The sequence below is a fragment of the Chamaea fasciata genome, unplaced genomic scaffold (genome assembly GCF_029207755.1).
Source record: "Chamaea fasciata isolate MVZ Bird 193981 ecotype frontalis unplaced genomic scaffold, bChaFas1.0.hap1 SCAF_6, whole genome shotgun sequence".
Taxonomy (NCBI): Eukaryota; Metazoa; Chordata; class Aves; order Passeriformes; family Sylviidae; genus Chamaea; species Chamaea fasciata.
In genome coordinates, this window is record NW_027094091.1 from 55,973,463 (window position 1) to 55,991,195 (window position 17,733).

General features: G+C 41.5%; 1 protein-coding gene across 4 annotated transcripts; it reads left to right on the top strand.

The window, feature by feature from the left end:
- Positions 1–5,222: 5,222 nt before the first annotated feature.
- On the top strand, positions 5,223–16,186 carry SCOC (short coiled-coil protein). Of its 4 annotated transcripts, none has more exons than XM_066186420.1 (4): positions 5,223–5,364; positions 13,097–13,171; positions 13,268–13,351; positions 13,908–16,186. In XM_066186420.1, exons 1-4 carry the CDS (start codon positions 5,301–5,303, stop codon positions 14,048–14,050), a joined length of 366 nt encoding a protein of 121 aa, XP_066042517.1. In that variant the 5' UTR covers positions 5,223–5,300; the 3' UTR covers positions 14,051–16,186. The 4 variants fall into 4 exon arrangements, with proteins under 4 accessions (XP_066042517.1, XP_066042518.1, XP_066042519.1 ...); XM_066186421.1 differs by having other exon boundaries at positions 5,224–5,364; positions 13,100–13,171; XM_066186422.1 differs by lacking the exon at positions 5,223–5,364 and adding an exon at positions 12,366–12,456 and having other exon boundaries at positions 13,100–13,171.
- Positions 16,187–17,733: the final 1,547 nt, after the last annotated feature.

Consider the following 17,733-nt stretch of genomic DNA (forward strand, 5'->3'; position numbering starts at 1 on the left):
TTGGATGCAGCTTCAGAAGCAGTATTTGCAAATAATGATGGGCAGCTGCATAGCATGAGCATCTTGAAATCTATCTCAAAATTTGGAAGACAATCTCAGCCACAACACAGCTTGTAGTACCTAAAACTGGTAAGGGGTGAGTGAGAAAGGAAGCAGAGCAAGAAAATAAACACCTAGGACACTTACTAACAAGTATAAACATACCTCAGCTTACAGACTAAATCTGTGAATAACACGTTTACTTCTGTCACCACCTTAGGAAACTGTTGTTCTGCAAGTAGGCTACTGTCCCACAGTGCCAGCCTAGCACTGAACATCCTGTGAATTCACTGGGATGATTAATGTTCTATTAGCATGCACTAAAGCACACACCACAGCTCCTTCTGTCAAAGTTCATTAAAAGAGAAATGGACTGGCAGCTGCCATTTCCTAACAAGGCATGTAGTTTTAAAATGCTGTGGTTTATATACAGTGGGAAACTGATAAGTTGGATGCATTTTAGAATGTTTTGTGTAAGAGAAATAATTCCAAGTACTGCTCTTTGCACAGAGCTTATTGTCTTACTTGGAAAAAAAAAAAGTATCAAAAGAAGTATTTTGGGGTTTGTTTTTAAATGTGGAGACTGAAAGCAGAAGAATACATTTCCTAAGAATCCAAACATGGTTTTTTTAGTTCAGAATCTTCCAGTGGCTTACTTACTACACTGCATTGCTTACATCATACACATCCACATTTGCAAAATTTGTGTTCAAGTTAGATTCTTGAGCAAACCACTGTATAACAAAAGCAGAACACTTCAGGACTGCACAGTGCAACCTGATGGAAGATCAGCCACTGCAACTGCATTGCAACAAGGATTTTACCTACCAACAGTGCTCTTTGTCCCAGTGCTCTCTGGAAGCAACAGCAACCTTCTTTTACCGGAGTATTTTTCTGACTTTAAAAAAATCCCCAAACTTTTCTGTTATTGATACACAGAAAGTACCAGAGCAACAGCAGGCACATCTAGAGGATTACACATTTGAGACAAGGAGTCAGTGAGGTTTTGCCAAGTGATGCAGACAACAAAATGTCTCTCAACTGACTAAACTCTTCCCTCTTTGAAACAGAGTTACTGAAAATGGTTTCCAAAAAGCACTGCATCTGTGCACTCACAGAGATAAGAAATTAGCACTGCAATAGGAAACAAAGGAAGCAGGTGAAGAAGTCTGTTGAATGTTTAGATGGTGTAGCTCAGTTTGTAAGTGCAAGGCTGAACCCTAAATAAAGGGGTGGTATTGAAGTCTGCCTCACCCACGCTGCTATAAGCATTGTTACACTGTTGGTATAAATAGCAGTCATAGCACATGCTGTGGTTTTGCTAAAATACTCCATAAATCCATACTTAACTCAGAGCCAACTTCCTTTCCAGGTCACTATTAAATCACTTTAATTAGAAAAACATTATACAGTACTTACAGTAATAAAAATGCAAACTTACTACCAGGGAGGTTTAGCTACCATGTTTTAAATCTAAGGACCTACACTCTTCTGCAGTTGTGTCCTTGACATAGACCAACTACAAAATCCTGGGGCTCATTTCAGTACCAAGCCTGAAGACATTCCTGGGCATTTATCTATTGCTTTCATGGCCATCATAACCAGACAGTGATCTGCTGATGTGCTTGTGATCAACACTCATCAAAAGCGGGCCAGCACATGGCTACATGAACTGATGTTACTGCTATAAAATCAAACCAAAGGCTCAGGAGCAGCTGTAGAAGCTGCTGTCCCCATACTTCCCTTACCCTCAAACCTCCTCTGACAGTTCCTGACACTCATTTTAAAAGGCAGCCAGCTCAGCATTCCACAACCTCTGGTCAACTTGGTAATGAAGCTCTCAGAAAGATGAACTGTTATTTTATAACCAAATTAACTTTTACATTAATGTCCATTACTCCAGTGAAAATAATTCACTCGTGGAAATAACTAAACTCCTTGTACTCTGACAGTTAATTCCATTACACAGCTTTCTTTTAAGCTTTTTTCTTCCTCTCTCTGGTGCTGTTCTTTTATGTTCCTCTTTTTAAAAGAAACATGGTGACAGCAAGAAATGGGTACTTGTACTTTGACATGGCACCTCCTGTCCAAAGTTGTTTTTTCACTAGTCAAATACGAGGACACCACCAAAGGAAATATTTCTCACTGTAGCACTCATAGAAACAAGCAAGCCACAGATAATTCAACGGTGCCTTTAAAGTTATAGAACACAGGTGCATGTTTAAAATATGAAGACTATTTGGGGCAAGAAAGAAACAAGATCACACTGTAGACTCCTCTTAAACCCCATCTCTATGTTGGTAAATAAGTCCCCCACAAACCTGGTTGCCAGGTCCCCACAGGAAGCAAAGGGCTGCTGTAAAACGATGTGAGTGCCATGTTGTCTGTGTCTATAGACATGTGCACCCAAAGACATGTATCTGTACCTTCTCTCTCTCATTCAGAGGCAGAGGCACTGACTGAGGAAATGAATCAAACAAGCCATCTGTCCAAAGGCCCTTCTTGCACAGGGAGCTTTAATGAGATCTGACACACCTGCAGAGAGCCTTTACTTTTGAGCCTTGGAGTCTTGACTCTGTTAGGGCAGGACAAAAAACTCCTCAGGTAACCTGCTCTTTGGTGCCATATGGAGTGGAATGCACTTGGCACAAACACAAGAGCTTGACTCCATAAAGTGCAGGGATTGGTGTATCTCAGGAGGCAGCCCAAGTCCTCCCTGAATCACACGCTCCTTCACCTGGAGGAGTCTTTCTTATTGACACTTATTAAAATACAACCTTTGCTCTCCAACACTTCTGCCAATGGCTTTGATCTAGACATGGCTAACAACTGCACAACATCCACATTCACTTGGGTGCAGTGACAAGCCCTCTAAAACCAGCTAACAATTTACATGGAAACTGTATCTACCAGAGGATACAGTTTCCATCTAACGAAATTGGCCAATTGAACAGAACAATACTGATATAGGCTCCAGAAGTTAATTAAATGGGTCGGATGGGGGCTTCATAGTTCAGACAAGATACAGCTCTTAGGTTCCACAAACATATGATTTTTAAAAATTCAGAGGTAACAGATGAACAAATTATATAATTGCATATGTTTTTAGAAACTGCCCTTCCAAATCAATTTGCTGAAATGCTTCTACCATACACAACATGTCTGAGAACAATAAAAGATGCAATGAAGACAAAAGATCAATATGTTTTCTAGCTTTATCTTCATCATGAGATCTTTGAAGCATGCTGTTGTATCCTGGAAAGAAGAAAAAAAACACAAATTGATCCAGAACCCCTTTGGGATACTCAAGGATCTGGAATTAAATCAGTAAGTCTCTTTACAGAATATTAAGAATCATAGAATATGCTGAGTTGAAAGGGATTATCATGGGCAGAAGAACCCCAAGACCAATAAGGTAAATTTTGAGCTGGTTCTGATCTGTACAAAACAAAAAATGAGCAACTCAACACAGTTTTGAAAATGCAAGATGTACTTGGTTTTCAATACCGTCTGAAAGCAGCTCTCAATAACTTCACTGATACCAAAAGAAAAGCCTAAATAAAACAAAGCAATTAAAAGATCAGAATGAAACCCTAAAAAGTAGCATAACATTTATAATTTCTGTAAGCTGCACCAATTCCAATGCTTGGTGTCATCAGAGTGGTGAAGAGTACCACATAAAAGAAAGTACTCAATAAAAAAAGGACATTGAGGGGCTGCAGCGTGTCCAGAGAAGGGCAGTGGGGCTGGGAAGGGTCTGAGGGAGCACAAGTCCTGCGAGAGGCAGCTGAGGGAGCTGGGGGTGTTTCTCTTGGAGAAAAGGGGGCTCAGGGTGGACCTTATCATTCTCTAGAACTCCCTGATGGGAGGTTATGACCAGATGGGGGTCAGCCTCTTCTACCAGGCAACAAACAATAGGACAAGAGGAAATGGCCTCAAGCTGCACCAGGAATGGTTCAAGCTGGACATCAGGAAGAATTTCTTCACAGAAAGGGTTTTTTAACATTGAAATGGACTGCCCAGGAAGGTGATGGAGACACCATCCCTGGAGGTGTTCAAGAAACAACTGGATGTGGAACTCAGCACCATGGTCTGATTAACACAGTGATGATCAGTCAAAGGTTGGACTTGATCCCAGAGATCTTTTCCAGCCTAATTAATTCTGTGTCTTATGTCCTTTGTCCTGCAAAGTTATATGCATTTTCTTTGTACACAGAAGCTGTCTCAGAAGTCCAAGGTTACATCCAAAAGTGTGAAAGGCAGACTGTAAATTCAGAGAATTCTCATTTGATAGTTGGTCAGTGCTTCACAAAAAGGATTTGATTTTTAGTGAGACTTTAGAGAGGTTCAGAATTTCAATAAAGAAAAAAAAGCGTTTGTCGATACCCTTAATTTACAGTCTTTTTCTGAATACAAAATTTAAAAAATACATGCAACACCCTGAAAATACTGACTCCACTAATCACTATTCTGTCTTCAATCAAGGCCATTTTATATTTTCACATTAATTGCAATCAAACACTGTGTTCCAGGAGTACAAACAAAAGATATTCTTAAAGTAAGTAGTTTGAGGTGAATTTTTAATCTGTATGTTCAAACTATGTCCAGCATTCTTTAAGAAGCAAAGCACGATGACTAAAGTGGGGTTTTCTTTGAACTTGATTTCTCTTCCTTCCTCCTGTCTTCTACCACAGAATGTCAGACACTCACTTTTAAACCTTCACTTTTTCACATTACCTGATCAGTTTTGATGCAGCTGTTTCATGTAAATAAAATCACTCACATTCCTAAGTATTTGAAGGTTGTATTTTAAAATTGCTGCTCCCAGGTCTGTCCATTGCATTTTCATGGACTGTAAGCAACATTTCTTGAACACTAAGTTACTTTTGCTTTTTTCTCTATCAAAAACCCCTCCATGAAAATCTCACGTGCAGCGCTAGAGAAAATAAAAAACAATGAAAACAAAAATCCAGCCAGGATGGATACAATCCTGTTGCAGAAAGAACTTGTAATAGCAGCGTTTGTTCAGCGTTTGTTTGACAAGGCAGTGAGAAGTCAGAAACCTTCCAGTCCGACAGTTTCCACAGAAGAGCTCAAGGTTCAGACGAGACGGCGCACCGAGCAAGACATGTGCAGCTGCCAACAACACCTGTGCTGGACTCATTAAAGATTTAACCAGAGGAGTCACGTGCGCACTTAAAGATGGCTGACAACAGCCATGCTTAACACACGGCTCAAAAACTTTGGGAAACGGCAGCAAAATGGAGTTACCCTTGGACGAGGAGGATGGCACGTTCACCAACATTTCTTTGGCAGATGACTCAGGTAAGGGACTGCGGCACGCTACTGATACAACGCAAATTCCACAGGCTGAATAACAGCACTGTGAGAGCAGACAAGTTTGTCCTGATTACCAGGTACAAGGTATTTTTAGCAAATACCCTCAAGCAAACTTTTTTCAGTTGCGTGGTTTGAATAAGCCTTGTGATGAGCTAAGAATTGAGGGTTTGGGGGTAAGGAGGCTACCACAGTTTTCATCTATTAGCACATGGTAATAGACACTCTCCATCTGAGCACACAGAGCCTTTCTCTGGTTAGAGAGACACTGTTACAGAAGTATTAACTCAGTAGTTACTACTATCAAATAAAATACAGATAATGCTGTATACAGAATAATAAACCTCTGACATACTGTAGTGAGAACTCACAAGGAGTGGTGCAAGTTAATTAGTAATGGAAATAAGGTGATATTTTAAATCCCCACTATTGAGCATTTAATTGTTTTAAAGGAAACTACAAAAGTAAAGACGGTAGACTGCCGACCCCTCCACCTTTCTCCTCCCTGCTTACGGAATAAAAATGGAAATGGAAGTAGGAAGAGTGTTACATAGTGGGAAAATGAAGTGAGTTAATAGGAATTGATAATAAATTATTTAGAAACGTGAGGCCAGACTATCAACTTGATTATGCCAGCATGACTGCCAAAGAGCATGGCTGCTAATTCACACTACTAGGCCTCCCTGTTTTTGGGGGTTTTTTTGCACAAAGAATGTTATTGTGCATGCTGTATTTACCTCCTATATTTAAAAAAAAAAAACCCAAAAAAACGAAATCCACTAAGCTAACCTTATTTCTAGAACACAATTTTCTAATAGAAATTCCATATCAGTGTGATGGGGCTGAGCTGGATGTTTGAATGCACTTTGTACATCGTAGAGGGCTGCTGACACCAAGATGTGCTTGGCAAGAAGACAATCTGTCAGAGCTTGGTCCAAGCTGTACACTAACGAGGGGTTCTCCTGACAATGAATCTCACTCTCATCCTCTAGCAGGGTGTAGAAGAGTAGAGGTATTCTAGAGGATACTGTTTTGTGACCTGCCGTATGGCCGGTAACATATCAGGAATAGATGTGAGGGGCAGCATTCAGTGGCAGGATCATCTCCTCTGTGCAAAGCATCCAGAAGAAGCTGAGTCAGGGACAACTCCCTCACACTGGATGGGTTTCACTCTGCTCTCACAGAGGGGTAGTTGTGCCATATGGCTTTCTTAGTCTTTCAGGAGATGTCAAGTCTCCTTCTCCAGAAGGCAAACACCCACCAGCCTCCTCTCCTGCTCTAACCTCAGCACCCTGCAGCTTGGAATATGTTAGTACCCATGAGAAAAGAGAGCAAGGTTAAAAACTCTCTTATCCAAGCACCAACTGCCAGTGGGTTTCCAAGTCAATCTTGGCATTTGAGGCTTGATACTCAAAGCTAAGCCCTGACAGATGTCACGGCTATAAAAGAGATCTCCTCAGCAACACAGCACATAGGATTGTACTGCACCTCAGAAACTGAGCACTTTGAATCTGTTGGACTCTTGACTGAAGCAGAACACTCAGGGTCAGAGAAAGCTCATGTTCACAATACAGAGGCTTCTTTATTAAAGACCTGTTACCAGTACTACAGCGTTTCCCCTGGTCGTGAAGAGGTGGGGACTGCCAGCCAGAAAGGAGAAGTGAAATCAGAATAACTGAAAATAAGTGACATCTTCAGGCAAGCTTATAGCTGGAAGGCACAGAGGGTAAATAGAGTAAGATTCATGGTGAACGTAATAACCCTGGTCCACTTCTTCTGGCTACACCTGGAGATGAGAAAGTATAATTCCTTAGAAAAATTAGAAAATTCCTAACCTACAACGGGAAGAGACAATGTTATACTTTGTAGGAAACAGTCTTCTTTAACTCTCCCAGCTGAAGTTAAGACTAATTACAGTAACTCTGGGGCATCTCCAGTAAGACTGGGGAATAATTCCAGAAGAGCAGGGAAGCTAAAAGTCCACGCAGTGAGAGAGAGAAAAAGATTCCTTAGGATGGACAAGAGCAAATTCGAGCAAGGAGTAAGGAAACTAGGCTTGCAATATGTAGATCCTCAGTGGACTTTGTCGGAGGATGACGATGTTTTATCTGCAAGTGTTCCTTCATTAATTATTAAAAAGGTTCACAAAGGTGCACTGGCTTCAGTGAACTTGAGCACATTTGTTACTGCATAAGGTTTTGCCCCCATTTCTCATAACATACTGGAAAGATACTAAACAGGCAAGTAGATCAACATGCTACCTATGTACAATCTGAATGATAATCAGAGTACAGCCTTCATATCAAAGTTCCAATGGTACAGTGAAAAGACATTGTGTCAAAGCAACAGGGGTTACTGAGCCTCCTTAACCAAGCACAAGCCATGAATATTTAATAGCTATTGCTCTTTTGAAACAGCAGTGTCTTTCCATTTGTTAAGTATGCAGGTAATAAAAATAAAACACTTCCATGTAAATTAAGACAAACACAAAACGGTAGCAAGATAGAAACTTTCTGGAAAGTATTTAAAGAGCGATATTAACAGCACATGAAATAAAGGAAACTCTATGTGAAAATATTTTTACCTTTAATGAAAGAAACATCATTCAATTTAGAAACTCACAGCTCTAGATAAAGTTCCCTCAAAAAATGACCTACCCAAACAAAAGCACAGAGGAAATCAAACCAAAAGTAAAACAAAACAGTGAAATGTTGCCCAATATCTGCAGAAATTTCTTTACTGTGTTTCTAATCAATGTTGAATAAGCAGATCAAGGCCCTCTTTCTTCATGGAAGAGTACCTAGAAATTATCTTACTCTTTTTTCAAATATGCTTTACAGAAAGCCAACATCAGTGACTACATATCTCACGTAAACCCATCCTTTTAAAAGCAGATACAAACCCTTAACTAACAGAAAGAAAAAGCAGTTTTTCATCTAATTAAGTTACCAGTAAAGCTTTATGGAGCCTTGCTAAATATCCTTCCACAAAAACTGGTGGCAAACCTATAGCTGATGATTACAATGAGGATCAAACAGTTAAGATCATTATGTTATGTAATATATGTTGGTATCCACAGCCCAAAGCTGCAAAGAGTTCATACAGTTCCTCAACCTATTCAAAAATGCATTTTTGTGGAGTCAGTAGAAAAGAGAACTTTTGCAGAGGATATGATGCAGCCATATGTTGGCTACATAGATGTATGTAGCTATATGAAGGTAGGCCTCTTCAGGTATAAAGAGAAATTATTACTTTCTGAGGCTTGCTTTTTGCAGACTTTCTAAAGAGACTGCATTTTTTCATTCCACCTGTGTGCTCACAGGTTATATCATCTGATGAGGTCCCGTTCTCACTCTGGACTTAAGGCAAAACCAAACCATGCACAATAAGTAAGGACACAGATGAGTTACAACATTGTAAGCCAAAGTATTTGCTCATTTTGCATAAATTGATTCAGTTGGGAAAAGCACCGTCTAAAAAGTACTCAAATTCTGCACTTAACAGAAGACCCCAGATGTAAATATGCACAAGAATATGCACTAGGCAGCAAAAGCTTTTTGAGGTTACTCTGAAAGAGTAATAAGAATTACAGATAACTTGGTGTAAAGCAACATTACATTAGAAAAACCCAAAAACCTCCTCAGAGTCTGTTATTTCTGCAGAGAAACAAAAGGATGAAGATTTGATGTTAAAGTGTCTCTCAAGTTAGCATGGCAAGGAAAAAGACTTAAGCTACTTGTGGTCCTTTCTGTCTTTTTCTCTGTGGCAATAATTAGCCAAAGGAGCAAACAGTACAGTTCGAACAGCAAAGTCATCTCAACAGCACGGACAATGCCTTCCCCTGTCAGTGGAAGAAAGGATACATTTCTATTGTGGTGGTGAACAGCGGAGCCTCTGTCACCGCGGGGCTCACGCAGGCGCCTCTCCTGCCTGGAACGCGGCCAGAAGGGAAGTCAGAGGCTTGCTGCTCTGCTCTGTGTGCCATGGGAAAAACAGGACGTAAAACGGAGTGTTAGAAACAAAACCCCTGGAAACGTTTGTCATTAGCAGCAATGACAGAGAGAGAGTCTGAGAGCAGAGCAATAAAATCCTCTCCTTCAGTTTGTAACTCTGCCTGTATATGAGTTCAGGTAAACTATTAATTTTACCTGAATTCACATACAGGTACTTTACATACTAGGGAGTATACTAGTACTCCTTAGTATATACTTTCTATCCTAGGGAGGTTGATTTATTTTAAGCAAAAATTGCTCATTCAGTGAAACTAAATAAATTGATTCATTTTGCCAGTGACATCAGCTCCTTTTAGAAAATCTAACTGGAACTTAGGATATAAGTAAGTGTATATATAGCTGCATTTGTAAACTGCAACTTGTTCCTATAAATTTAATAGAATGACAATATCATGAATGCCTCCTCTGATTTTACCAAATGCCTTAGAAAACAGTGTGTAGCCCTGCCTGGGGTTGTTGTGACCCAAGTGCAGGACCAGTCAGATCAACACTTCGTGACATAATGTGCACAGGTGCCTTCCTTAGGACACAGTCTCATTATAAAGGAATCTGATTGTTGGGGATATACCCCAAGTCCCTAAAGCTTTACATTTAAAGTGCACAAAAACTTTGATTGATAATATATTACACAGTACAAGACAGGTGAGGTAAGGAATTTTAAAAGCCAGTAGGTAAATCATGTGACACATTAAGCTTCTGGTTCCTTGGTTGATTTCTCATACAAGAATACTTTGGGCCACGGACCTTTATTTTGTGATATATTTGGTTTGGGCATTTTTGCACTTGTGTTTTGGGTTTTTTGAGCATGTGCATGTTTTTTGGTGTTTGTTTGTTTGAAAGTAGTGGTGCACTGGATATTTAGAATTCTGGAGTTGCCTTCTTTGCACTGGCAAATAGAGGAAGGGTTAGGAATGCAAGCCTTTTTAAGGGAACACAGGATGATCTAGGCATTGTCTCTGTGGAATTTACACCCAGCAGTATCAATCCAAACCTTTTGGTCACTGGAGCATTCAATGCTAACCTCATAACACACTGTACTCCGTAGACTAGAAATGTCATCTGCTCTCTGCTGACAACCCCTCTGCAATGCCAACAGTGGAAGCTCTGAACAACAGCTTTCTCTAAGGGAAAAACAAAACAAAACAAAAAACTCTCATAGAGGTTGACTTCTGAAAAGGAGTTCACCCTGGTGCTCATGCTCAGAGTTCAGAATCAAAAGAAAGTACTACAGTGAGAAACCACAACCAGGCAAAGCAGAATGAACCCCAACGGTACGCATACCAAAAAGGAAACAGTGGGTAAACCAGCAGCTCTTGAAATTACTGCTGCTTTGGCTACAACAGCACGGGAGCCAATACGTCTGGTTTCCATTCTGCCCCATAATTTAACATCAAGTATTTCCCCCATATGGTCATTTTGGGACAGTTTTGGCAATAATCTCCAACTGTAATGCAACAAGAAAAGTGGAATCTCTGTAGCAGAGAGGTGTATTTCCTCAAGATCAGCCCACAATATTTTCCCCCCCTCTTACAGTATAAAAACACAGCACATTCAGGTAAGCAAAGTCTCCATCCATCTGTACACACCTGGAGAATCTAGCCACAATTTTTTCCCCTGGTAATGCAAGTGCTGGAGATTGTCTCATTAGAAAGAATTAAGAGAACCTGTTGATTGCCCGGTTTGCCAGTGCAGCAAGCAAGATCGAAATACTGCAAGCACCTGGCATTTTAAAGACAGCAATCAAGGAAACCTTCCAACAAGTTCCTAAAGCTCAGCCATCACCTGAGAGGACCGCTTGCAAGAAATAAGTGTTGCTGTGTTGAAAGTGCCCTTTGTAGAGACTGTGATAGGCTTTTAAGTAAACTAGCTAATGGAAGTGGAAATAGATTCATTTTCCAGTACAGATGGACTGCAAGACTCTAACTGCAGTACATTTTCAGACCTTGAATACCATTCAGTCAAATCTGAACTTATCTGATTGTAAGGTTAAAAGAAGTCATCGACACAATAATAACACTGTGGAGGCAGCCAGAAGATGAAGATGTTAGAAATATACACCTTCTGAAGTGTACTTAAAAAGACAGCAGAGGGCTCACTTCCCAAATGCCTTTATCTTCCTGTCTGCACAGCATTGAAATATTTACTTACAACTAGATAGATGACTGTAATTTGCAGATGCAGTATGAATATATTTCACTGCAACATAAGGTTCAAACTACATAGCACTACAAGTTATGCAGTGCAGTCACTTCAGTGAAGCCGCCAAAATTAGCTCAGGTCATGAACGTTTTTCATTCCTTTGCTGCGGCTCACAGACTGTGCTACGAGGTCAAAGCGCAGCACGTCCTGCGAGGGTTATTCCCTCCGGGGAACCAGGGGAACAACAGTGACACAGGAGTACTGTTTTGGAGCTACTGAGCCATTAGAGGAGAGCAACTCCGTGAAGTTACTTAGGTTCTTGTGTGATGTGATCTCTGTGAGACACAGAGGCACGGAGCTAAACCACAAGTTCCTTACTGCGGACACTGCTGTGGAAAAGGCTACGGACGTGCCGGACGGCAGGCAGCTGGGCCAGGTGTACACGGCTCTGAGCTGGGGCAGGGAAAACTTGCTGGACTCGGGCTGGGAGGCTCCTCTCTCCCAGGGCTGCACGTACAAGCGCCTGGGAGTTAACAGCAGCCACACACACACTGTCTTCTCGGACCTTCCTCGGGCTTTGCCAGCCCACCGAAACCTGAAGGGCTTCCACACCAGGGAATTTTTCTTTTCTTAATCTCTTCTGAACACTCCGCAGAGCGACCCACCATTGAGGACCGCTGCTTCGAACACTGGGAGCGTACGAGCATAGAAGGAACTAATCAGAAACATTATCTCACTGGCCGCTCAGGGGGATGTGGCGGCGGGGGCCGTGAGGGGCACAGCGGTGAACGCACCGCCCCGGGGCGGGGCGGCCATGGCGCGCCCGCCTCTCCGCGCGCCCGCCCCGCCCCGCGCGGCGCAGGCGCGTTGGCAGCGCGGAGCGGGCCGGGCCGGGCACAGCCCGCGGGAGGCGCCGGCAGCGGGGCAGGTGCGGGGCAGGAGCGGGGCGGGAGCGGGGCGGCCGCGGCGGGCGGGAGGGGCCGCGGGGCCCACCCAGGTTGGGAATGCGGGGTGGGGTTTGCGGACAAGGGGGCCGCTGCCGGCCGGGTCCTGCGGGGACGCCCCTCTGCAGTGCTGCCACCCCCCCGGCCGGCCGGCCGGCGGGCGCTGCTGTCAGCGCACCTGCCCCGGTCCGCGTTCGGGGCGGGGATGCGAACGGGCGGGGCGGGGGACGCGAGGGGACCGAGGCCAGCATCCCCCGTGTCGCAGGCCAGCAGTGGCGGGGGGACAATGCAGGGCCATTCCGCTTCGGCGTTCAGGAATAGCCAGCTCTAGAATAACCCATTCCAGAATGATCGGAGCGGAGAAGGCGGCGATTACATCATTGAAACAGCGATATTTCATGCTTTGCGGTAATCTAGATCAGTTATTTTTGTAAACAGAGGCATAGTTACTCACCGAACCATGGGTACATACGGCACGAGGCCTAGGAAAAACAAAGAATGGTGAGAAAGGTTGCTCTGCCTTAGGCTAAAGCACCGACCCTTCGGAATTAGAAAAATAAATCTAAAAATCAAATATAATGGAAGTTCCAATAATTGCTGCCTCCTTTTATTTTTTCCTTTAAGCAGAGTATCGCTCAAGAAAACGCTCTTCAAAAGTGGAAAGAGCCCCTACTACAATGATGAACGCCGATATGGATGGTATAAATTCTTAATGTTCTTGTTCTCCATTGTAATTCTAATTAGTATAATTTCTGTTACCAGAGGTTGCACTAAAACTCTCATGATTTATTGCAGCTGTTGAGGCTGAGAATCAGGTGGAATTAGAAGAGAAAACACGGCTTATTAATCAAGTTTTGGAACTGCAGCACACACTTGAAGGTTAGCAGCTTGACACATCAGATGTTTTACAAGTACACAGTAATAAGCAAAAGAAGAGAACCTGACTGCTCTGCCCTTAGTCACGGTGTCCAGAACTATGTCACTTAAGGCAGCTGAAGGTACAAAACAAGGTCTTGGAAATAGTTTTTTTTTCCTCCTCTGTATGCAACATTACATTTGCTTGACCTTGGTAATACACAGCAAGTAGAATGGGGATATAGCTAATATGTCTGTGCTTATTAGAAGACACATCTGAGGCTGCTCATCACTGAACTCCTGTTTCCAAGTAATTTAGTTTGCAATAATATAATTCAAGAAAGTAATAAACTTACAGACTAGCAGTATAGTGTAACAAGTTGGTCCAAATACTGTACTACAAAATATTGGAAAAATGGCCTGTAGACAAAACATGGGTAGGAGAATGTTGTGTAACATAATACCCTCTGGTGATGTTTCCTGGATTAAAGCTGTGACTAGTCTGATGTAGGCCAGTAGAAGATACTCATTATTGTATGCAATAGTGTCTAATGTTTTTCTTATAATATCACCTTCACAGATCTCTCAGCACGAGTAGATGCTGTTAAGGAAGAAAACTTGAAACTGAAATCAGAAAACCAAGTTCTTGGACAGTATATAGAAAATCTGATGTCAGCATCTAGTGTTTTCCAGACAACTGACACAAAAAGCAAAAGGAAGTAAGGGTTGACTCACAGATTGTCATTGTATTGCTGCTGGTTTGTTTTTTTTGTTTTGTTTTAACTGGCATAGGGTACATAAGCTAAAATACTTTAGTTTGTGGTTTACTGGACTCTGAAAGATTATAAACTTTAGTAATAAACAGAATTCAGAACATTATTGTGAACTGGAGACAGAAGTTTGTGTATTAAGATTAAGCAATGTGCAAATATAGTGTAGATAATTTTAAAAATTCTGTATTTGTTTTAAAAATGATCATATCTTGTTAAAAAGCAGATTAAAAAGCTGACAAAGGTCTGTTGGCACTCTGAGATCTTAGGGTAAATTTCTCGACTAGCCAAGTAATAGTTAAAATAATGTGTTGAAATCCCATTTTACAAAAATACTGAGTTTAACTGCCTCAATTTTTTTCACCTGAGATGTGTTTACTGTGTAGTACTGTTCATAGCTCTGCAAAACAAAACAAAAACCTATAAACCAGTTAAGCATTTCTGTGAAGTAGGAACAGTATGACATTGTTTGCAGGGCTTGCACACAGAAAAACACCTCAGATTTTTTGGGAAGGGGGAGGGTAAGAGGAGGAACTAGGTTAAGCAACTCATTCAGGGAAATACCAAACTGATGCAGTATCAGATGTAACATGTACACTTGAAACCATTGCTTCTTTCCCATTTCCCTGAAGAATGATCAGGCACATCATCCCAGTGTATGATCTTCCTAAAGTTCTTCTGTTGTGTGATGAAAAGTTAAGTAAAAACCTCAGTGATAACCTTTCCACAAAGAGATCAGCAATGCTCCTCATGCTCGTGAACAATCTATAGTGAGGAGCTGAGAACAAGTCTTTCCTTCCTACCTTTTACTTTCCTCCTGAAGTGCCAAACTTGTCTTTGCTTCAGGCCTCAGAGCAACTGTTTTCCTGCCTCACAGCCCAAGCTTGTGAAGTGCTTCTTGAGGCACTGCACAAAAACATCTAAGGCAGAAGGATGCAGTGGAACAAAGGTGGATTTTGCCTCTTAAAATTGTGCTGCTCTGAGCAACGCCTGATGTTAAGGTGCTGGTTTTTCCTGGCTTGGATGCTAGGTTTTGTAGGGGAGCTCAGCCCAGATTACGGGTCTGAGCACTTCCCACAGAGGCAGCATGTCCAGCATAATCAGTATTAGGGGAGAGCAGAAGCTGAAATACAAGTATGTAAATTTGAGCAGTACTTAGTTGCATCTGTTTCACCTCGCCCTACAGCAGCACTGCTGACTTACTTACGGACATTAGCTAGGACTGAGTTCTCACTTCAGTAGTGAAGCCATTTTACTTGACCTTTTAAAAGGAAACCACTAGTTTAAGGATCTCTCTCAAGCATGGTGTGGATGAGTCAGTGTAATAGAAGAATAAATCCCTCTCAAATCCCAAGTTTCTTAGCAGCTAGGTGCTGCTGTGTCTTACGTCTAAATTGATATTGTGTGGCTCCCCCCTCCCAAAGGTGAGATTTCCCATTTCTCCCCATTTAAAATCGTTGCACAATGCTCACTGGAGTCAAAAGACTCTAAACAAAGTCAAAAGACTGCAAAGAAAGCACTAACAGCACAGTCTTGAGGGCTGCTTACGAGTTTGGGTCAAGAAACCCAATGATGAAAAATGGACGATACCATTTGTGTCATGGGGTCCTTGTCAACATCTAAAATTAATTTTAATCTTCTATATGGACTACTTCCTCACATTACTGGAACGCTAAATTAATCCAAGAATTGCTTGCAGGTAGAGCAGATCACATGGCTAGTCCAGAGCTTGAGCATTAAAGGAAGAACAATCACAGTAGGCACTTGACTTGTAAAGATTGCATTGCATTACAGCCATCGTAGCTTTAAAGCCACGTCACTGCCATCTCCATCTGCACTGTGGATCACCTGGTAACACAGCATGCGCTTGTTAGGCTTCAGCAATTCCCAAGATACAAGTAATTTTAAAATCATGGTTTTGTATTGTAGGTTGGATAGTGGTATTTTATCCATCAGTGTGTATACAGCAGTTATTGCATCTCCATGCCATTTTACATCCCACTACTGTGGCCTTCATTTAACTTACAAACGTTTTAAATATGTTGTATTTCTGACTTTACACCAAATAAAAACTTTTCTTTTGCCTCGATTTGTTTGCTTTAACATTTGTAGACCCTAAAACGTCTCATAACTATCGGTAGTCAAAAGGTGAAAAAGCAGTAGAGTTAGTAATCATCTTAATGGTTTTGATGTAGCTGAACTGTCTGAAAAACTAGATGTCATTGAGATTAAACCTGGGTTAATGAATCTAGTTTTAGCAAAGCTTCAGTTCCTGACTCACTTGCTGTGTTCAGCCATCAATCTTATATTTCTGTCTACTTTTCTGTACTTGCTAAAGTAAAAAGGAAAAGGATTGGAAGGAAAAAGCATCCACTGTTGTCAAAAAGCTACAATTTGCACTTCTCCATGTGGGAGACCCTTAAGCCAAGTTAGAAATGTTACTTTATCCTACACTTCTATTGAGCTTTACTTTAGACAGAAACAAGAATTATTACTTCATTGAGCTCTTTTACCAAGCTATGACATAGCCAGAGGGAGTGCAGGCTGTGGAGGTCTTGCTACTTACGGAGTTCCAAAGATGACTCACAGTTTTAGTAGCAAGACATGCTGGAACTGAAAATCATTTTGTTAATTTTAAAGCTCTTTCAAGCAACCATGATAGCGAGATGAAGTATGTTTCCTGAAAATACCTGTTCAGAATAAAATGGACAGTGCACAGGAAGCGTGGTTGAAATCTCACTGTTGCACTGTATCAATGAACAGGGGTTGCCCTTTTGCCCGGCTTTCTACCTCTAAAGCCTCAAATCCTCTGGTATTTCTCCTCTAATTATCAGCATAAATCTAGATCCAAGTAAGCTGACGTGCAGAAGGATGTGTGCTATCTCTAGGTTCTAGGTGATCAAAGCTGATGGGGCATCAATCAATACTTTGTGGGAACTTTAAGTTCAAAACCCCAAGGGAAGATAAGCATCCCCCATGGGGTGACCAATGCCTGGAGTAACTAAATCACATTAAAGAAACTATAGTAACTAGAGTAACTATCACATATCAGAGAAAAAAACCCTCCAAAACCCCTAAGCAAACAAACCAGACCTCCAGGAAACCCAGATGCTGTAACAATTCCAAAGGACTTGTATCAGACTCAGAAAAAATTAATTTAAAAGGTAAGCTGAAATGCTCCCTGACAGCTCACAGTAACTGTTGCCAGCAGGATACTACATTGCTAACAGCTTCTATCCATTGCTGAGGAGTAATAGGGAGTTTTCACTTCTTACCTTTTCCATGGAGACCCTAAATAAAGAGGTGGGAACTTGCAGTTAACTTAAAAAAAGACACAAAAAGCACCAAATTAAACAAAAACCTGGAGACATTTCCATGGAATTCACACCAAGTAAAAGTCAAATATAATTAACTTTTGAACGCTTCATAACAAGCACTTGAGCACGTTGGCTTCTTCATTAGGGTTAAGCATTCAATCTCTTAAGAGACTTCCACGGAATCTGCTGTGAAAATACTTCTTTTTAAAGTGGACAAATTTTATGACAGGCACAAGAAAATCTGTTAGATTCCTTAGCAGTTAATGTATTTCTACTTGTTTGAAATGCATGACTACTTTTGCTAGCATCTACACATTCT